Genomic DNA, 21,997 nt, shown 5'->3' on the forward strand with positions numbered 1-21,997 from the left:
GCCAACATTTAAATAATGTGCTCGGATAGACTCTAACATTCAAAACAACTGAGCAGGTCTGCAAACTGCAGTGAAAAACTAAGCTCACAGAAGTGGTGGCCCATTAGCTAAAGTGTAAACACCTGCCCAGGTTGCCAGAAAGAACTCTGCTGATCTCACACACCTGATTCTATTCACCTCATCAGACTAACACTTCATTGGTTGACTCCAGGATTTAAAAAGAGCCCCGGTGTTTGCAGCAGTTATGAAGCAGAAACAATAGCTTTTGGTTTTGTTGTTTGGCCACTAGCAGCACAAAGTGTATAGGCTGTTGGACTTCCATTTTCAAAAAAAAATGGCTTCTTGTGTGAGGTAAGATTACTTCTCTATCTTTTAGCAGATACTTACAGCACTAACCTGGTTGGTTTGTTTGTTGACATGTTACCTTCTTTTTTCAGGCTGCTCTTGCTCTCACTGTTAGCCTTTGGGCAGCATGCAAAGGGTAAGGTTTAATCCTACACAAACCGCAGTTCCATTCACCAACTTGGCAACTATATTGACCATTAATGTGTCTTCTCCTTCTAGAACTCAGCTACAGAGGCTCAAGTGGCATTAAACCTTACTTTGAACTGGCTGAGGATTTCCCAAGAAGCTACAAACCTGCTTTAGCTTCCTCCAGTTATGAGAGATCTGCACTCCCTGGAGGTTCTCAGGGTAGTTATGGACCCACTGAAACAACGTCACTCGAGAGCCTGAAACCCATTCCTGCACCTAGTGCTGGAAGTTATGGTGGTTCATATGGTAGGCAAGTAAATAGTTACAGTCCAGAGGGAAGTGTTTCTAGTTACAGACCTGGCCTTCTGATGGCTCAAAAACCCAGACAGACCCCTGAGCAGCCACACTATCAAATTAACCCAAATACAAATGGTGTCCTCCAGACCAAAGCTGGCATGTGGGATCTTGCTCTACCACAGAATGGAGACAGGTTTGAGTCTGGAGTTGTTTCAAGTTATGGAATTGAGATTCATTCTGATAAGCCGGCCAAGCCGCAGCCGTCTCCGAGCTACCCGGCCAAGCCCCAGCCCCAGCGGTCTCCGAGCTACCCGTCCAAACCGCAGCCCCAGCCCCAGCGGTCTCCGAGCTACCCGTCCAAACCGCAGCCCCAGCCCCAGCGGCCTCCGAGCTACCCGTCCAAACCGCAGCCCCAGCCCCAGCGGTCTCCGAGCTACCCGTCCAAACCGCAGCCCCAGCCCCAGCGGTCTCCGAGCTACCCGTCCAAACCGCAGCCCCAGCCCCAGCGGTCTCCGAGCTACCCGTCCAAACCGCAGCCCCAGCCCCAGCGGTCTCCGAGCTACCCGTCCAAACCGCAGCCCCAGCCCCAGCGGTCTCCGAGCTACCCGTCCAAACCGCAGCCCCAGCCCCAGCGGTCTCCGAGCTACCCGTCCAAACCGCAGCCCCAGCCCCAGCGGTCTCCGAGCTACCCGTCCAAACCGCAGCCCCAGCCCCAGCGGTCTCCGAGCTACCCGTCCAAACCGCAGCCCCAGCCCCAGCGGTCTCCGAGCTACCCGTCCAAACCGCAGCCCCAGCCCCAGCGGTCTCCGAGCTACCCGTCCAAACCGCAGCCCCAGCCCCAGCGGTCTCCGAGCTACCCGTCCAAACCGCAGCCCCAGCCCCAGCGGTCTCCGAGCTACCCGTCCAAACCGCAGCCCCAGCCCCAGCGGTCTCCGAGCTACCCGTCCAAACCGCAGCCCCAGCCCCAGCGGTCTCCGAGCTACCCGTCCAAACCGCAGCCCCAGCCCCAGCGGTCTCCGAGCTACCCGTCCAAACCGCAGCCCCAGCCCCAGCGGTCTCCGAGCTACCCGTCCAAACCGCAGCCCCAGCCCCAGCGGTCTCCGAGCTACCCGTCCAAACCGCAGCCCCAGCCCCAGCGGTCTCCGAGCTACCCGTCCAAACCGCAGCCCCAGCCCCAGCGGTCTCCGAGCTACCCGTCCAAACCGCAGCCCCAGCCCCAGCGGTCTCCGAGCTACCCGTCCAAACCGCAGCCCCAGCCCCAGCGGTCTCCGAGCTACCCGTCCAAACCCCAGCCCCAGCCCCAGCGGTCTCCGAGCTACCCGTCCAAACCCCAGCCCCAGCCCCAGCGGTCTCCGAGCTACCCGTCCAAACCCCAGCCCCAGCCCCAGCGGTCTCCGAGCTACCCGTCCAAACCCCAGCCCCAGCCCCAGCGGTCTCCGAGCTACCCGTCCAAACCGCAGCCCCAGCCCCAGCCCCAGCGGTCTCCGAGCTACCCGTCCAAACCGCAGCCCCAGCCCCAGCCCCAGCGGTCTCCGAGCTACCCGTCCAAACCGCAGCCCCAGCCCCAGCCCCAGCCCCAGCGGTCTCCGAGCTACCCGTCCCAACCCCAGCCCCAGCCCCAGCCCCAGCCCCAGCGGTCTCCGAGCTACCCGTCCAAACCGCAGCCCCAGCCCCAGCCCCAGCCCCAGCGGTCTCCGAGCTACCCGTCCAAACCGCAGCCCCAGCCCCAGCCCCAGCCCCAGCGGTCTCCGAGCTACCCGTCCAAACCGCAGCCCCAGCCCCAGCCCCAGCCCCAGCGGTCTCCGAGCTACCCGTCCAAACCGCAGCCCCAGCCCCAGCCCCAGCCCCAGCGGTCTCCGAGCTACCCGTCCAAACCGCAGCCCCAGCCCCAGCCCCAGCCCCAGCGGTCTCCGAGCTACCCGTCCAAACCGCAGCCCCAGCCCCAGCCCCAGCCCCAGCGGTCTCCGAGCTACCCGTCCAAACCGCAGCCCCAGCCCCAGCCCCAGCCCCAGCGGTCTCCGAGCTACCCGTCCAAACCGCAGCCCCAGCCCCAGCCCCAGCGGTCTCCGAGCTACCCGTCCAAACCGCAGCCCCAGCCCCAGCCCCAGCGGTCTCCGAGCTACCCGTCCAAACCGCAGCCCCAGCCCCAGCCCCAGCGGTCTCCGAGCTACCCGTCCAAACCGCAGCCCCAGCCCCAGCCCCAGCGGTCTCCGAGCTACCCGTCCAAACCGCAGCCCCAGCCCCAGCCCCAGCGGTCTCCGAGCTACCCGTCCAAACCCGAACCGCAGCCCTCGAGCTACGGTGTAACCCAAAGCAAAGCTGGCATGTGGGATTTGGCTCTTTCCCAGGAAGGTGCCAAGCCCCATCTGTCTTCAAGCTACCCGCCCCCACCCCAGCCCCAGCAGTCTCCGAGCTACACGGCTAAGCCCCAGCAGCCCCCGAGCTATGGTGTAACCCAAAGCAAAGCTGGCATGTGGGATTTGGCTCTTTCCCGGGAAGGTGCTAAGCCCCAGCTGTCTCCGAGCTACCCGGCCAAGCCCCGGCCCCAGCCGCAGCGGTCTCCGAGCTACCCGCCCCAGCCCCAGAGGCTTCCGAGCTACACGGCTAAGCCCCAGCAGCCCCCAAGCTATGGTGTAACCCAAAGCAAAGCTGGCATGTGGGATATTGCTCTCTCCCAGGAAGGTGTTGCCTCTGGCTCAACTGACTCAAACCCGCAAATTAATGTCAGAAGTTCTGCACCAGTGTATCAGCCCCATTGGCGGCAGCAGGTGCCTGTGTACAATAGACTTCGTCAACCTTGGGAGGGGTCTTAAAGTGGCTGCAAGTAGGTAGCTAAAACTTATTGACAACTTATTGTGTTCATGTGGGTGAGGGTAAATGATGGTAGCATATTTTAATCACATGCAAGCTAACTAAGATTCTTTCTGGAGTTTTAAAAGTCATGTTGGAATGAAACTGAACTTGCTAAAATGTTTCTGTTTTCAGGTTCCTGTTCATGGAAGCACACATCAGGCACTGCAATAACTGTAATTCATATTATAATAAACAGTGTGGAAATGAATCCCTTCCTGTGTCCTGTCCCTTCCTTGACAGTCATGTTTAGGTTTTTTATTTTAAATGTCTTGCATCTTTCAGTGTCTGAATCTATATACCTTTTTGCCAAAGTACAGATATCCCTCAGATTTCTTGGCCTAGAAAAAATTAACACAATGATGGAGTGGGTAAGTATTAGCTGGGAATTGACCCCTTGTGGAAATTCCATCTGGGGAAGATGGGCTTTATGAAGTGTTTACATCTCTACAGTAGTAGCCATTAAAAGAACTAACAGGTTAGCATCTGCAAAAAGTCCACATATTGTAGAGCATAAGTAAACCGATTTATGCCATTTTTAAAAAAAAAAAAAAAAAAAAAGGCTTCTTGTGTGAGGTAAGATTACTTTTCTATCTTTTAGCAGATACTTACAGCACTAACCTGGTTGGTTTGTTGACATGTTACCTTCTTTTTTTCAGGCTGCTCTTGCTCTCACTGTTATCCTTTGGGCAGCATGCAAAGGGTAAGGTTTAATCCTACACAAACTGCAGTTCCATTCACCAACTCGGCAACTATATTGACCATTAATGTGTCTTCTCCTTCTAGAACTCAGCTACAGAGGCTCAAGTGGCATTAAACCTTACTTTGAACTGGCTGAGGATTTCCCAAGAAGCTACAAACCCCAGCCGCAGCGGTCTCCGAGCTACCCGGCCAAGCCCCAGCCCCAGAGCATAAGTAAACCGATTTATGCTTATAGCAATTTAGTTGATGCAGCTGACTTAATTTACAACTTGTTTCTCACCTTGTTGGAAGTTTCTGTGATGTTCCTGCTTCCATATCTGGGTAACTAAGACTATGAAAAGACCTAGGTTATGCAAAAACAAATGGACTTTTATGTATTTATCTTGGATAGATGACTCCACATATCCTTTAAATATGTTTAATACACAGACATCTAACAAGGCTTCCTGTTCAGACTTACACCAACAAATGTTTTTTAAATAAAATTGCCATTACTAATTGTTTCTTAAATTGTGACAGTTTATTGTGTAGTATTTTATTTACAGTGACTGATACAACATGAGGAAACCTTTAAAGAGTTTGTTCACCCAAATGGTGATATCCACCTCTAAAATGTTTGCTGCTCCCAATACAATGGAGGTGAATGGAGTTTCATTTGTGCTCCTCAAAGCACTGAAAACTTATTAAATATTCAACAGCAACATTTCTTGAGTCTAGTGGACACTGTTATAATTCTTGGTACAATATACAGACAAAAAGGCATAAAAAATATATTCAATATTTTCAAAAACTGAAAAGTGTGTGGCAGCGTGGCTTTTAAAGCCTACGCTGGTGCTGTCATAATTACCTTTACTTTTAGTCAAAACTAAATTTTTGTCTCACAGCAAAAAAAAATCAAAAAAAAAAAAAATCCATCAACTCTCAAGTCCTTATTTTCTTTTTACTCAAGGCCAGGTTTGAAATTTCAAGTCTAGAGCTCAGATATTCTATGAGAGAGACTAATCTTTTCATTTATTTGGCCCTCTCTGGTTCAAAGTCAATGTTCAAGGAGCTGTGAGGTCAAGACAGTTGCTTTTCTGCCTAAATAAGTTGAAATATTAATACTGTTAATTGAAATTGATGACAAGATGAAACCTTTTCCATCTAATTTGAGCTTTACAAGAAACAAACCCTTTAACATAGATAACAAAAAAAATCAATCAAAAAATCATGACAATAGGAATATAATTTATATTTATGGAGGATTAAATAATAAAAAAAATAAAATGAAATGATTCAAAATTAAGACATAAATAAATAGACAGATTATATAAACCTTCGGTCCTGTCTTGATAAAGTGATAACACAATGTAAGACAATGACAAATTTAACAGATATTGAATTGATCTTGGTTATTACTTTTATCTCTAAAATACAAAAGTTTTATTTTTAAAATTCATTTTTCATTGTTTTCTGTGAATGGCAGCGGTAGGGCGGGTCTTCACACGCAGCAGCTCAGGGATTGGTCGATTGCTGCCTTGGTAAAAGTCCAATCCTGTGATCAACTCAACATCTCTGACTCGTGATTGGTGGAACCACATGAGATCTTCCACCCAGAGAGATTCAGCTTCTGTACTCTGTTGATGCAAAACAAAAAGAGGATAAATAAATAAATACATTTGACTGTTTGAACAAAAGCAAGACCAGGCAAGTTTATTTGTATAGTATAATTCATACACAGGACATTTCAAAGTGCTTTACATGTATAAAAACTTAAAAGGGTTTTTATAAGACTTTAGACTTTAAAAGAGTGAATCTAAAAGAGAGTGTAAAAAAAAGTGTAATCAAGGTCAACTAATCAGAACAACAAACAGTTAGTAATGATGTTTCTAACATTTAAGGCTGTTGTTCTTCTTTCTGTTGTTTCCTGTTATCAAAAAATAATTGACTTGGGCTGTAATACTTGTACTGTAGTACTTGCTAAGACTGATTGTTGGTTAGGGTTTGTAAATTATGCTTCACTAGAGGCACATTTGGTTGACTTTCTTAAAAAAGTTCTGTTCAGAAAACTAGTATTTCCTGTGACTGGGCCTACTGTCTAAACATCCCAAACCATGACACCATCTACCAAAAGACAAAGTCATTTCCCAAAACTATCAACACTACTCCCCTGTTTTCAGTTACGTGCTCATTTAGAAATCACTGGCATTCAATATCATTAACTCACGTCATCGCAACTGGAAACCAATTAACACACAATTCCTCAGGTGGAAGAGTCAAAATTGTTCACACACCAGTCAGAACCTCGGGATAGAGCGATAACAGGGCGATGTCTCATTTGACTTGTTTTTTTACATAGTACATTTACTTTTTCACTCAGTCTCAGTTTAATTCACTACAATACACTGAGAAATTAAAACCATTAACCATTTTTCATTGCAGTAACTGGTTTTTACAGTTTTGAACTGATCTCACCAGTATGTAATGGCTATTCTGTAGTGTGTTATACACATTATCTGAAGGCAAAATTTGGTTTAGATGTAAGATTACATGGTAACGAGTGGAGAGTTTGGTTTTGACATGGGAAGGTTGAAGTTTGTACACATTTGTGTTCACAGTTTTGGGAAATGAAGCACACAGTAATTTCAAGAAATGTGTTTTAGCAAAAACAACTGACCAATTTCCATTAAATTCATTCTAAGTAATAATGGTTTCCAGTGGATTTATCCTGCTTTGGTGATCGTCGGACCGAAATGTGCACTTAATGTCTACTGAGAACATTCATTATTCGAAGGGTATGAACTCCTCTTAATGTATTGATCCCATGAGCTTACCTCTACCGCCACCCTCAGGACAAACTTGACATGTGTTAGAATCACTGCATATACCAATCTAAATTGCTTGTTCATCCAGTGCATATGTATTGTGGTGTAAAATTAGCACGCAGTAGAAGCCTTTTTATTATCTTGTTCCAAGAAATATATGTTATCGCTGCCTGATTTAGTATAAAGACTTGGAGTATAAAGAGCAACTTTACTGTGTCCTTAGATGAGCCTGATTGGGGTATTTCCCTTTTCTACCATGGAAGTAGATGAGGTGCCGGAAATTCTCTCTTTTGTTAATGTCTGATGTTTTGTGAACAAATAATCAAGAATGGAATGGAATGGAATGAGGAAATCTATTTAAAACTCACTTATCTGTTCTTATTACTTTGAGGTGGTTTCACTCCCTCCCTTTAACTGGAACAGAATACACTGTAGTTTTTATTCAGGACCCGCCAGTGTAAAATGTGACCAGCAGGGAGGCAGTTTCACACAGAGTCAGAGTTTCACTTTGTTTTGGATGGTCTAGTGTAAGATCACCCGTGGATAACAATTTCGAGAACACAGCTGATTCAATAAAACGTCATTTTCCCGAAAACTGGTTCTTACTTTGCAGCTTTCAGAGTTGTTGGAGTTGTGAGGCAGCAAGAAGGACACAGTCTGCAGCTCACACGCATTCACAGGTTGGGATGAGTTCTTGCAGCTAGTCAGCACAGCAAAATAGTGTGTAGGGACGGGGATGTTGGTACCGGACACGAACCTGGAGTCACACAAAAACACATGAGTCATGTTTATCAGGAAAGGTCACAAAAAGTGTGGTGCAATTCCATGAAACCCAGACATCCTCCCAAACACATATACATATACGTAAATACATGGAAAGAGTATTACTCTTCTGGTTTCAGGCTTTCAGGCCATTTCATCCCAAAGATGTTGTATGTGGTTAAAGTAGCTTTGTAAATGGGGATTGTCATGTTGAAACAGGTAAGGGCCAAATGCAAACTGTTGCACACTATTGTTAAAAATATAATTGTATGCTATATTTAGATTTGTCTCTGTTGGATATAAAGGACACAAAAACAATGAGAGCCAGAAGTACACACAGGTATTTGGACTGCTTGCTTTATTTTTGTCTATATTCATGCTAATTGTCAGCTTGGTAACACTTTAAGATGACTCTCAGTCAGTTTGTCTTTATGTTAAAAGATGTAACATGCTGCATTTCATTTTATGTATCTTACAGTAATACTGGCATTTCTCTTAAATGCCGTATCTTCCAGTTCCAAAGAAAGAGTCCACTTCTAGTTACTGTCAACCGAAACAAGAAAGTCGAACCAACAGTTCTCAGTACTTGACGGCTGACACACACCACTGACAAACACACACACGCACGCACGCACGCACTTCCGCAGACTTTCAATTCAGATGTGCCAGCATTTTAATAATATCCACCCACATGCTTCACTTTATACTTACTTCTTTGACTGTGAAGCACTTTGAAACTGTTTTTTGTGAAGGGTGCTATATAAATAAACTTTGCTTGCTTGCTTTTTCTTTTTCTTTTAGCCATTTTCTGTATTTTTTTTCTCTTCTTTGTGTTTTTACATACATTCTGTCTATGCAACTGTAAAAGTTTAAAAAAAAATGTTGTCGTATTTGCAAAAACAGGCAGCAGGATTCTCTGTAACTCCTAACATGATGTAGTTCAAAATTAAATTTACACATGTACATGCGTGTGTTTTGTGACACTTGCAAGACAGCAGTTCCCAGTAATGTGGGACCTCCTTTTCCAAAGAACAAGTAAATGCATCAAAATTAACTGAAACAAGTAGGCGGATACCAATAACAAGCCAGTGTAATGGATTGCATTGTCTCCAGATGTGATTTAGCTTTTTTTCCCCACTCCATGTAGATTTATGCTTCGCGACAACATCCTAGTTAAACTGAGCATTCGTGAGAATTGCAGATGTACTTTATGTCCTGATATGAGGAAATAACAGATAAGGGTTAAGATGAGAAATATTTCCCTCCAGTGAGTCCATTATTTTTACACTGGGACATGTCAAAACACATTATGGCTCCAGTGGTTAAATCATCTTCCTCTTTGTTATCAGTTTAACTCTCAGTTCAGTCAAACTGAGAGTTAACTGAACTGAGAGTTAATTAGTGCAGTAGCATGAATCATACTCATTGCCGGTATGATTACCTGCAATTAAATGCATCAGTAATCAAACTGTTGTCTTGCACTATTTTATACCTACTTTATAGCAAATAGAAAATAAATATTTTTCCTGGCCATGGTGTGATATTGGATATTTTATCCCTCTGAATGTCACAGGCCATTATGGAGAACGCTTCTCTCAGTATAGTGCTGGACTAAATTTCAACACATACAGTCAAAAAAAATTACACATTAAGACAATTAGAAAGTTAGTTTACAATCATTTTGACTTACTATCCAGAGCTGAAATTTTAGATGTCTACTCCAACAATGAGGGTTAGGGTTAGGGTTAGCCTTTCTGTTTGCCTTTTACTTAATTACAGTTTGTCTCAGTCGTTTGAACACTATAACTGGGCTTTTTTTTTAACTAAACAACCCAAAAGACAGACTTATTACCCAAATCAATAAACACTCTTTCCCTGTTTTGACTAACATGCTAAGGAAGTGCTAGCATTTAACACCATTGAGTCAAGTCATCACCCCTGGAACCCAGTTCATACACAATTCTTCAGATGTAAACACTGAGAGTCACCACTCAGAACCGCAGGATAGATGGGTCAGTTCACTTGTTTTGTAAACAATGGATCCACAAAGACCTGAGGCAAAATAAACATGATTTCTCATTGGTTTATATTGGTAAATACATGGAAATAATTTAACTGTATTCTACATTCTTTATCAGTTGCGTATTTTTACAGTACATTTACTTTTTCACTGAATTTCAGTCTGTTTTACATTAAGGAATTAAAAATCAGCATCATCATTACTCTTTTCAATTGATCTCATTAGCGTGTAAAGGCTGTTTTATAGTGTTTGTGTATTTGATTGCTTTTGCGTGATGTCTGAAGGCAAAGTTCTGAGTGAAAAGTTATGTTTGACATTTGCGAAAATGAGTTTTCAATTGTGTTTAGAGTTTTGGGAAATGAAGCATAACTTGAAGAAATGTGTCTTAGCAACCGAGAAAAATTGTTTGGTCATGTTTCTCACTTTACTGTAGCAGAACTGTCCATGCTGTTTATCTTTATAAACAATGAAACTCCACATTTTCCCTTGTATTTATTTTATCTCTCAGTGCCTTTTTATGTCTCTAGTTTTGTACTCTCATACCTCCTCTTCAATTGCTCGTGATTGTTTGTGTGGCACAGCTCTTAAAAGATCATTTTTTAATATCCTTTCAAGGTTTGTGAGTGTGGAGTTCACCAAGCACACTAACTGGCAAAAGCTGGGTGTATCTTGGACAGTATAATATACACTGGTTCCAGTATATCTGTGATCATATTATCATTTTCACTCGGAAATCAAACTTACTGGTGAATCTGCTCTGGAGTATCATAGTGACCGTCATAGTTGTAATCGAAGACAGGGCCTGACACCACGTTAATGCCATTATAAACAGAAGCATATTTCTTTAGCAGGCTGCTGTGGAAATAGTCCCAGATTTCTGAGAAAGGGAAAAGGAAAAAAGAGGAAATGAGATTAAAGTATAAAAAAAAAGGGAACAGAAATGAAAAAGGGAAGGGGAAGAGGAGGTTGATACAAGTGAATTTCTGAATTTTCTCATTGAACCGATTGAACATCATTTATCTTTATAACATCCAATGATGTGTATTACAGTTTGACATTTATCAGGAAAGTTTGATATTAACCAGCAACTTACTCTTAAACTCAGGGTACATTGGCACCACATTAGTCATCAGTAGAGCATCATACTGCTGGTCCACTGTCACATTTAGATCTGCAAACACATAAAAAGAAACACAAAACAGATTTTGGAATGTGCTGAAAGCGAGTAAAGTGAGAACTGAAGAATTGAATACAGTCCTTTTATAAGAATGCTTTTCTCTCTTAAAATGTTTGTCTTTTTTGCTTGCCACCCTAAACAGTTTTGCACAACTAAACCTAATCTTCAGTTTTACTCCTCACAATGCATTTGGCTCGACGCTTCCTGCTATACGATGCTTGTATGTTCTACAAAAATGGCTCAAAACAACAGCGCTAACCAGCAATAACAGAAGAGGAAATATAATCTTTGGATATATTTTTTAAATTAAAAAAAACTAGCTAGCTGTCAACTGCTAACTGCTACCTGCCACTGTTACGAACCTTCCAAAGGAGAAACTGCACCGAGAAAGCTAACAGACAAGTTATTTTGTCAAGACAAGAAAAGAAATCCAACGGTCCTTGTTGGTGGTATGGCCGCCTCTCCTAGTTCCAACTTTGCAGTGTCTTTGTCCTTGTCTATGTCTATGGGTCATTATGTGGAGTGAAAGATAAATATATCTCGGATCGTCAGTTTCTTTTGGACATAACAAGTTTCTTTTAGACGTGACAAATACTTTCACTATGAGAAATACTGGCTGGGGGCTAAATCAGCTGAGCGTGCTTGGCCTGCTGCGTCCAGTGGACCTAAAGGAAACCATGGCCTCAACCTGGAACTGCACCAGAGAGGAAAGATCAAATTCAGCATGTGGAAGTGGAGCAAACATGGAGGAGTGCAAGCTAGGCTGATTGCTTCATCATACAAACTGGCAGTTCCAACATGTTGCCTAATGTCTGCTGGACAGCAGAATGGATTACGTAACTCTCCCATCAGTGCTGGTCACTGCAAGAGCTGCCTACATCCACCCAAGTGATGTAATTTTCTGCTGCTAACTGCTTGTTCTTTTTCTGTTTGTTTTTTTTCTCTGGGATTTATATGTGTTTTTAAAAAAAATTTTATAGGTAATTTTTAGATATACAGTATATTTTTATCCTTGCTGTTGTTGTTGCACTGCTGTGGGAGGAACAGCATTTCAGGGTTTTTTTTGTGTGTATGTAAATACACAAGAAAATGACTATAAACTAAATCTTGAATCTTGAATGCATGTCTTCTATCATCTTTTCTTGATTTAATTTTATACCATTAATGCATTTGGCTCAGGAAATCTACACTAGCTCTTTTTTAACTATCGGAGTAAAAAACATTTTTCACAAACTCATTTATTTTGATTAAGAACCAAAACTGCTCCAGTTCTTTGGAAACCAACATTTCAGTTCCAGCAACACCTTGCTGCTATTCATAGTATGATAAGAAACAAAAATAAGGGAGTAAGACAGGAAATCTGTCTTACTCCCTTATTTGTTCTCCTGTGATGATGTTCCTGTGGAGCCCAGTGGACGTGCATGTTTTTATATCCTGTAAATCCCCACAATGTTTTTGTGTGCCACCTGAAGTGAGACTGAGAGGTACTATTAGGGGGAATACAGGAAATTTCTAGGGAAAAGAAAGCACTGCAGGTTTTTCATTTCATTGAAATAAATGAAACTGACATGTGGTGGTGGTGTGGTGTGAAACCACACATAAAAAAATATGCCACCCACCTCTCCTGACTCCAGTGCCCGCCTGGCCTCAGGAAATCTTGTGAAATGACACGTACTAACTAACTAACGCTGGCAAAGAGGTCAATGCAATGGAATGAGAGGATACTTTCCCAGCAAGAGAGGAAACAGTATCAGTTAAACTTGAGATGGAAAGTTAAGCCCTGTAAATGTTGAGGGTGGATGGGCACATTTTGACAGACTTTCAATTTCACGTTTTGTGAGTCAAGATTGAGGAGAAAGTTTTCTTTTACTGAACCCACTTAGTCATAGGGGGCCATGCAACCGTTTTTTGCCTTTCCTGGCAGCCGTTGGTTTAAAATAAGAGGGTTTTCCCAGGGTTTTTCACTGAGGATCATGTCTTCATTTACTCTTGATCTTATAATTGCATGCTACTTCTGCATTTTGGTGGTGCAGTTTGATATGAAAAGCGTGCCCACTGAATATTAATATAACTGTTTGGTTCACTGGCTGTTCACTGGTACCTGAACAGCTATCTGTATGTTTTATCTTCTTTCTGTGCAATGACTGAAAAAGGCAATGAGAGAAATTAGCTTCATACTGTATATTCTCAAATAAAAACCGATAATTAAATCATGGAAGAGTCACACAAGGGCTGAGTGGCTGAAAAGCTCAGAGAAAAGACATTAAAATCCTTAACAAACAGACGCATCCAAATCCTTCAAAATAATGACTTCTGCACTACAGCTGAAGGCAGGCAGGCAGAGGACAACAGGAATAAACCAGTCTGCATTTCGGGCTGTTAAACTCACTTTTCTGATCTGCTTTCATCAGAAATTCTGATAAGCTGGTGCGCCCTGGTAGCCTATGGGTTAAGACACGTACTACGTAACTGTTGCTCAACGAAAGAGGAAAAACTACTGAACTTAATTAAGTTTGGTGCTGTATTTGTTTCTGTACTGTCCATTTTTCATTCTATTCTCTATACTTGAATGGTAGAGAGTAAAGAAAGAGTGGAACATGAAAAACAGAAACACCTGTACAGTGTAAAATAATGCAAATGGAACTGCAATAAATACCTGTTAAACAAAGTGGCAGGCAAAAATGAATAAGAGCCAGTTACTAATAAAGACTGAAAAAAACTACACCATGCTGCAATAGTATAGAATACTAATACTCATCGATCTAATGAGTCTGATGTTTTTCTCTTCTGCAGAAACACTGTTTCTCTCTGCCTGATTCATTCTGGTTGCTCCTACTTTTTTGTTTTCTCTGGTGCTTCTGTCTTTGAAACTCAACCCACATGGTTCTCTTTAGAAGTCTTCTGGGAAAAGGGCAAAAAGAAAGGTGGACTTTGACATGTCTGCAGAAGACTCTTAACGTTAAACTCTTATTATTATGTCTTATTATTATGCTTATTAAAAACAGAGAATAACAGGAAACTTAACCCACATGGTTCTCTTTAGAAGTCTTCTGGGAAAAGGGCAAAAAGAAAGGTAGACTTTGACATGTCTGCAGAAGACTCTTAACGTTTAACTCTTATTATTATGTCTTATTATTATGCTTATTAAAAACAGAGAATAACAGGAACTAAAGGCCTGGTTCTCTCTACAGCTGATGTTCACAAAGTCCCTGGCAACTATTTAATCATTTATGTTCAACACCAGCTTTACTATCTTTTTGATGTACAGGACTTGCCTCCATTTCTGCAACTGATGCTGATAATGATGAATAATGTATAGACCGATGATGAAAATCATCTGCGGACAGCAGAGATGCCACATTACTATGTCAGCAGACCAGACAGTCCATGAACGTCACAAAAAGAAGAGGAGAAGAGTTTTCTCCCATTTGTAATATTCATGCACAGGATGTCAATCAAACATTTTTTGAATAAGATATTCAGGAATGTAAATGGGGACAAGGCGTACAGGAAATATAAGAATATAGGAACTGTAGAACACAGTGCAAACACGCAGTTGAAAATTAATAAGTAGATAAAACTAAATTGTATTTAAAAAAACATAAAAATCTGAAAAAAACAGCCTAAAGATTAGTCTGTGGACTGACTTCAGCCCATTTTTGAGATACAGACTGAACTCAAAATGAAACAATGCCACGGTTTTATATTTCCTCAAATAATCCCTCAAGTGTCTGCAGCAGAAGATGTGTGAGAAATGATAGAGGATTTGTGTGCAATTGTGTGTGTGGAGGAGTGTGTATGTGGGAAATTCTGTGGAAGTGACGATTGAGAAAGGGAGAGGCACACGAAAGAAAAAGTGTGAAAGTGTGTTTGTGCCACCGGATATGACTCATGGACAACTATAGATGAGGTTTATTGAGGTCAGTTCAGTGAGTTTGTCTAGGTGTGATGTGCTGATGCGTACTGGGAGGGTACAGGAAGGCGTGGGTCAGATTCCCAGCGGCATCATACTGGTCACATCTAGGAATCTGGGACGCTGGAAGTCTGACGTCAGCCCTCAAGCAGTCTGGAGTCACTGGTGGTAACGGGTCCAGGTTTAACTACAGCACAGGAACAGAAACATTTACATCGAAATTAATCATCATATTTATCAAGATTATGTGGTTATTGTCAACAAATCTCACGCGCAGAGCCAAACCAACAGTGAACCGATCTACTAACAAGTATTGTGTGTATATCCAAAGCCTGATATATCTTAACAATGAATCACACCGTTAGATATCTCCTTCACCGTGATGGATTTGGTCTCGTTAATTTGTTTAGAAACAGCTTCACAGACGTCTCCAGTCTCCAGAGAGTAGTTCTGTGTAAGGCAGATCTCACTGAACATGTGTGGGAGCGTAGCTTCTGTTTACAGCTTCACTAGATTGTTGTGCTACATATCACAGCCTCTTGACTTTGTACTACAGTACATCATAAATTTGTCAAATTCGAGTGAAGAGGTTGTGATGTGAAGCACAACAAGCTAGTGAAGCTGTTAAAAAGAAACCACGTTCCCACACAGGCTCAGTGGCGAGTGCCCTGAGCGAATCTGCATCTATTGCATCCTCCACTCAGCATTCTGTTTATGCCATCTCCAAATTTCCCCTCATACTTTATACCTGCTAACAGTCAATAACCAGCTGCGAAATTACCCCAGATTTTTAGGGGTAAAATCAGTTCAAATACTCCGCTGATATTTCCCAAAGTTACTCATGATTCACACAGGAACCAGCAACCAGCATGCTGGCAATGCATTGAAATTGTTACTGTAATTTTGTTTGCTGTAATATTGTTGCTGTACGTTATTAACTGAATGGACACATATTTTTTTGTTCTAGTGAAATATGACTCAGATTTGAATCATAAGCCTTTTTCTAAGAGCATAAACAAGTCTGCAAGACTTGTTATTTTATCAAATATTTTTGGTCTGAGGCTTTATTGTGTATCTGACTGTTGTAAGACAGCATTCAGAATCAGAATCAGCATCGCTTTAGTCAGGAATCTGACTTGGTGATACAGCAAGAAAAAAGCAGAATAAGACCTAAATGAGCACACTAGGATTAAGTAAAAATGAGAGTAGAATATAATAGAATAAAATAATCATAAATAAGAATATATATTTCAAGTTAAGACCGAGAGTATGTATACTCATTTGAGCTTGCATTATATTAAAATGTTTAAATGGTTAAAAAGTTATTTAAAAATGTCTAATTGGCCAGATATCAAATAGATTAAGTAATAATAATAATAATAATAATAATAATAATAATAATAATAATAATAATAATAATAATAATAATAATGTATGCTACATTATGCTAAATATTGCACAGTAGTAGGGGATTGAAAAAACTGTTCAGGAATCTGGTTGTCCTGGTCCTGATGGAGCAGAACCTGTGGCTGGGCTGGATGGAACTTTACTAATGAGGCAGTGAGCTGGGTGTGATGGGTCCGCCACTATCCTACTGCCACTACCCAGTTCTGGCATCGTGCAGAACACTCACGGGTACCTGTACCTGTTGACTTGTAGGAAACAGCAGGTGCATGCCAAGCTGCACCTGTTGTTTCCTGTTGGTCAAGAAGTCCACTCACAGATGGGGCAGGGTACCTGCAGCTATATTAGATTGGTGCGCAGACAGTCAGGGAGAATAGTATTGAAGGCTGAACTGAAGTCTAAGAACAGAGCCCTGACAAAGGTGCTGGGCGTGTCCAGGTGCTGTAGTATGTGGTGGAGGCTGAGAGAACAGCATCATCCACAGAGCGGTTGGCTCTGGTTTGGGCTCTCTTGGTTTGAGGAAGGACAGGATGAGTCTTTCAAAACACTTCATGACTGCAGATGTCAAAGCAACAGGTCTGTAGTCATTCATTCATATCTGAATGAATGAAAACATTTTGTATGAATACACTCAAATGTGTGAATGTGTATAAACATTTTGATCAAATGAATTCAAATGTTTGAATGTGTAAAAAAATCTCTGAACAAATAGATTTAATACAAATAATTTCCAATGTGTGAGTGCATAAAGAAGATTTGACAAAATGTAAACATTAACCCCCAAAGTGCCAAAATGTGCTCTCTAGTGCCACCCATATAACTAATATGGCTGCCCGTAGGAATGTCACAGAGATCAAACCAAAACTCAATTATTCGTCTCATCAAGACCTACAAATCATACACTGACATCCCTGACCTAAATCCAACAGGAAGTCTGCAAATAGCCTTTCAATATAAGACTTTGCCTCAATTTTGGCCTCCAAACAAACGCTATCTTCTCCAAGGGCGTTAATGATATCTGCTTCAAACTTTAATACATAACTTATGACACTGTGTTGAAAAAAACTCGTTAAAAAGTTTGTAATAACTCAAGCGGTTTGGATTTTATAAGCCCTGAAATTTGCAGTGCCACATCATATCACATGTACCCCTTACAATGTAAATGAATGGGGGAGGCATGGACTTTGTGTCAAACAGAGGCTTCTGACATCTAAACTATAAGTCTGACCACTTTCAAACCTGTATCAATGGATTCCCCACAAAATTTCCTACTAAAAAATGTGATTTTTAATGTAGAATTTGGCCAAAGTAATGGGATTTATGAGGAGATTTCACAAGAAGAGTGACATTCTCCTCTCCAACTGAGAGGGAGAGAGAGAGAATAGGAGGGAGAGATGGGTATGGGGGTTGAATGGAGCTCATTGAGTGCTATTTTTTCACAAAGTCTACATCAAAACCAATTTCAGACAAGTGTTAAGACTGAATAACTTCCATATGTACACAGACTACTTTCATCTGCCCATAGTGACTGACATCTCTGCTTAACTGGCAGTGTAAATGTGTTGACACTGACACTGCAGGAATGTCAATGATGCTCAAGAGCATGACACATAAATCAGTGCCAGATTCTGTAGTGTTCCTGCATGTTCTTGTCTTTGATTGTTTGTTTTGATTCACCCCCCACCCCCCCACCCCCATGCTTACCGGCTTGTTGATAGTAAAGGAGCTCCACAGAGGCATTAAGGCTTTGTGGCTATAGGCAGCGACGAATCCCTCCTGATGAAGGATGCAGTAACTCTGGTCAGGCTGCAGCATCTGGGGGCGACCAAACAGCATGTGCTTATTCTCTGCAGCAGACTCTGAAAGAGGAAAAGAAAAAGTGAATTTTGACAGTCCTAGAAATAACAAATGAGACTGATCAGTACAGTGAGTGTCCTCAAAGTGTATTCAGTTGTGATATTGTGATATTTAGACAAATTAACAACAGCATTTTAAGGAAATGGTCCAGAATCCAAAAAATATAGAAGATAAAAACACAAATTACAAAAATTCTTCTTTAAAGCAAAAAGGTTTGCTAATCAAAATTCCACCTCACTTTCATCTGCTGTCAGATTCAGACGGCTGTTCATCAACTCCACTGTTCCATTCTAAAGAGAAAAAAATGGAACGGAAATTAAAGGAAGTTCATGCTAGTTTTTTTTTTTTAACTAGGATGGTATATTTACAGAATTAAATGTGAAACAATATGATGTCATATATTTGACTGTAGATTTCATCATAAAAACACTGATACATCGTTATTTACTCATATACTTTACAATAAATTGTAAAAGGGTTTACAATATATATTATTTAAACTGCCTGAATCGGTTTAGTTACAATAAATGTATATATATATATATATATATATATATATATATATATATATATATACTTGAAACACAGGTTGTTCAGTATAACAGTGTGAATTTACTTTAAGAAGTAAATCATTACAACTTCCACTTAAAGACTTACTGTCAACATGCAGTGAATGTTACTCCTTGAATTTTTAATCTGAGTAATTCTCAAAATATTTTACTTCTAAAATCAAGTCTTACATTAAGTCTATGAAAAGTTAGCAGCTCTCCAGAGGACTGCAACATCTATCCACCGTCAGTCATCCACTGCTGGTTATTGCGTCTTGTTGCATCACTACATATACTACCACAAATATATGGACACTTGAGCCTTAAATAACAACCTCCGCTCTTCTGGTTTCAGGCTTTCCAGCAGATTTTGCTCCCATTCAGCCACAAACTGGGGAAATCATTTCTTTATGGATCTAGCTTTTTTGCACGAGGGCATTGTCATGTTGACACCGGAAAGGGACACAAAACACAAAACTGTTGACACAACGTTGGAAGCATACTGTCCTCTGGCATCTCTGGTGTCTACATATTCTTGGCCAAATAGTGTAAATCTGATTCAATTGTCCAGATATCAATTTTTATAAACGTCACAAACTGAGTCACAGCAACATATTGTAATTGTCTTATCATTCATAGTTATGACTAGTTCTTTCTTCTTCTCTGTTCCCATCCTGCTTCTCTGGATTCTTAACATCTGTCCGAGCTCTCCTTTATCCAGACTTGTCTATTATTAGCAACAGTGAAAAATACATCTAATCAATGGATTCCTGTTAAAGATTAAACTCATTCTCTAGATGTGCAGTGGGATGTGACTAAGGTCTTTGTTTATATCTGCATTTAGCTTTTCGTAAGATTCCCAGGTTGATGTTAATTTAAGTGGACCGCTAAAGTTTGAAGTTTATCAGGTTATTCCAGTTACACCTAATGACTAAGTTGGCTCGGTTCCGCAGTTACAGAGTGTAACCAGACACAAAGTGTACCAGACTAAACAAATCGAAGCATGAACAAAGCTTTAGGATTTGTATAATCCTCCACTTTGAGAAATTTCACTTTGTGAAATTTATGAAAATACGGGACTCTGCACAGTTTGACCAAGCGACAGATTCCATGTGTAAAACATGATTACATCTTCTCGGCATCATTTCAAGCTGAACAAGCCTTGTTTTCAAAGTTATTCAAATTTCACCAAACTTAATTGACCATTCATTCAAGGAAAGACTTAATGAATTTTGTTGTAACAACAGTGAAGCAGACCAGAAAATGCTTTTCCCAGAAACTCCCTTGGGATCGCCTGGGGGAGTCTCTCTGCATTCCAAGGTCAGCTGGGGAATATAATCCCCCCCAGTGTGTTATTATCATGTGGGTTTGCACACAGCAATAATTATTTGGGCATCCCCTTCTGCTAATAACTGTTTACTGGAATACCCATCCAATTTTAGAACAATTCAGATTCATAAATGTTGGCATATGGGTGACAACAAGTCTGTGCACATATTTATCTGTAACTTTATCTGTTCCACTCAACTCTTTTCTGTGCAATGTGACTCTACTCTGCAGCATATTCGTGTGATGATACCCACCAGGGCAGAACAAGAGCATCCAAGGGTGTCTGAAGTTTTGAGGCTGACTAGTGAACAATTAACAGGCGTGCTCTTCTCTACAGGGGACATCGGTATGTGGTAAGGCTGCCTCAGGACGTGGTTCATACTGCCGTGGGTCCCGTTGTTGACAGTTGGAGAGATCTGCAGCACATCTGCATGGGACAATGACTGTTAAGTTTAGTGAACCACACCCATGACTTTGCATGTTTTAGTCTATTAAGTACTGCACACCGCAGAAGCTAAAACTTTAAAGCAAAAAGTAATCCATCACAGTTCACATTTGTGTATTTTTTGTCAGCTACTGATAATGTGTGGTAATACTAAGTGCAAACAGGGACTCCTTTTATAACTCTTCACGATTCATTTTGCATTTAACATCACCATTCATCAGAAGCAATTTTCAAGTCCCTGCAGGTTCTAATCAGTTTTATGTCAGAGGTTGTGGCTTAGTGTTTGTCTTTTACAGCTGTGAACTCCCAGCCAAACTAAAATAAATTACAGCCAAAAGTTTATTTGCTTTACTGCACACTGTCACTGTTCAATAAATCAAATCAAATCTTACTCTGACTATAAACTTACCACACATGAGATTGTACAACTCGATGTTGGAGAAAGGTTCGATTTCTGTTTCGTACTGAAACTTGGGTCCATAACTGAGAAAAATGGCCTGGAAGAAAAGAAGAAGGAAAGAAATATTTTTGTGCTGCAATAGCAATTGTAACCATGTTGGGGGGGCGGGTTGGGAACCAAAACAAAACATCAAGAGAGTCAAAAAAAAAAAGAAGGTGAAAATTAAGGAACATGAATTGCAATAAATCAACATTCTCTAGCTGTAATTTTGCAGTTCAATGCAACAATAGAGGTAAGCGATTTTTGACTGATAGTAGAATACTAATAGAATAGCATGGAATACGAATCCTCAGTGCTCACATGCATGCTCTCAGCATCGTTGTCATAGCCATGTGCCCCGCCAGCACAAAATGTGAGAGATCCTGGATATCTGTAAGGACACGCAGAAGAGTTCTTCATTAAGCATTAAAAATCACTCTGATTCAGTCTCAGAGGTGTGCAGTGTTTCCAAAGTCAGTTCACACAAGGACTTTCTCTACAAATACCTCCCAGGCAATCAATGGTAAAACCTTCCTACACTTTGTCAGTTTGTATCCTTCAGGATGACCACGGGTCATTTTGTTGTAATGACAAAACAATGCTTTGTTTCTGCCTCTCATCATGAGAATTCTAATCAAAGGCATTTTGTTGGGTTATTGGAACCTTCTTTGGTAGTGTATTTTGCTCATAACCATTGGTGACCGCTCTCAAAAACAGTCTGTCAAGCTAAAACTGCAATTGAGAAACAACTATGAGAACTAAGGACAGATGAAGCACAGATACATGCATGATAGGTACCTCTCAAACAGCCATTTTGGGTCGACCAAGACGCTGACGTCTTCGATGCGACGGCTGTTGGCGAAGTGGAGGCGCTTCGGTAGGTTGGCTTTCAGGTAAGGCTTGATCTTTTGGTCTGGCTTCTTACACTAAGATCACCAAAACACAGACAAAACATTAAAAAAAAACTGAAACTCAT

General features: G+C 41.5%; 2 protein-coding genes and 1 long non-coding RNA gene across 5 annotated transcripts in view; 2 read left to right on the plus strand and 1 right to left on the minus strand.

Annotated features, from left to right (window-relative positions):
- Positions 1-239: 239 nt before the first annotated feature.
- Positions 240-3,832, plus strand: LOC121912752 (adhesive plaque matrix protein-like). 3 transcript variants are annotated; one of them, XM_042435141.1, is made up of 5 exons: positions 240-351; positions 438-481; positions 565-1,050; positions 1,087-3,595; positions 3,757-3,832. In XM_042435141.1, the coding sequence occupies exons 1-4, from the start codon at positions 335-337 to the stop codon at positions 3,582-3,584; spliced, it is 3,045 nt and encodes a 1,014-aa protein (XP_042291075.1). In that variant the 5' UTR covers positions 240-334; the 3' UTR covers positions 3,585-3,595; positions 3,757-3,832. The 3 variants fall into 3 exon arrangements, with proteins under 3 accessions (XP_042291075.1, XP_042291074.1, XP_042291073.1); XM_042435140.1 differs by having other exon boundaries at positions 565-3,599; XM_042435139.1 differs by having other exon boundaries at positions 565-3,595.
- Positions 3,833-4,161: 329 nt separating this feature from the next.
- LOC121912755 lies at positions 4,162-5,803 on the plus strand. Its single transcript, XR_006100141.1, has 4 exons — positions 4,162-4,197; positions 4,281-4,324; positions 4,408-4,536; positions 5,789-5,803. It is a non-coding gene; the product is annotated as an uncharacterized LOC121912755 (long non-coding RNA).
- Positions 5,567-21,997, minus strand: part of LOC121912753 (venom phosphodiesterase 1) — a 42,099-nt gene continuing 25,668 nt past the window's right edge. Inside the window, exons 15-25 of the mRNA XM_042435143.1 lie at positions 21,820-21,947; positions 21,343-21,412; positions 20,992-21,079; positions 20,392-20,564; positions 18,499-18,550; positions 18,108-18,262; positions 15,051-15,186; positions 11,003-11,080; positions 10,654-10,786; positions 7,734-7,884; positions 5,567-5,939 (exon numbers count right to left, since the gene is read on the minus strand). Coding sequence (XP_042291077.1) covers positions 5,766-5,939; positions 7,734-7,884; positions 10,654-10,786; positions 11,003-11,080; positions 15,051-15,186; positions 18,108-18,262; positions 18,499-18,550; positions 20,392-20,564; positions 20,992-21,079; positions 21,343-21,412; positions 21,820-21,947 — 1,338 coding nt within the window. The 3' untranslated portion in view covers positions 5,567-5,765. The remainder of the gene's footprint in view (positions 5,940-7,733; positions 7,885-10,653; positions 10,787-11,002; positions 11,081-15,050; positions 15,187-18,107; positions 18,263-18,498; positions 18,551-20,391; positions 20,565-20,991; positions 21,080-21,342; positions 21,413-21,819; positions 21,948-21,997) is intronic.

The sequence above is a fragment of the Thunnus maccoyii genome, chromosome 15 (genome assembly GCF_910596095.1).
Source record: "Thunnus maccoyii chromosome 15, fThuMac1.1, whole genome shotgun sequence".
Lineage (NCBI taxonomy): Eukaryota > Metazoa > Chordata > Actinopteri > Scombriformes > Scombridae > Thunnus > Thunnus maccoyii.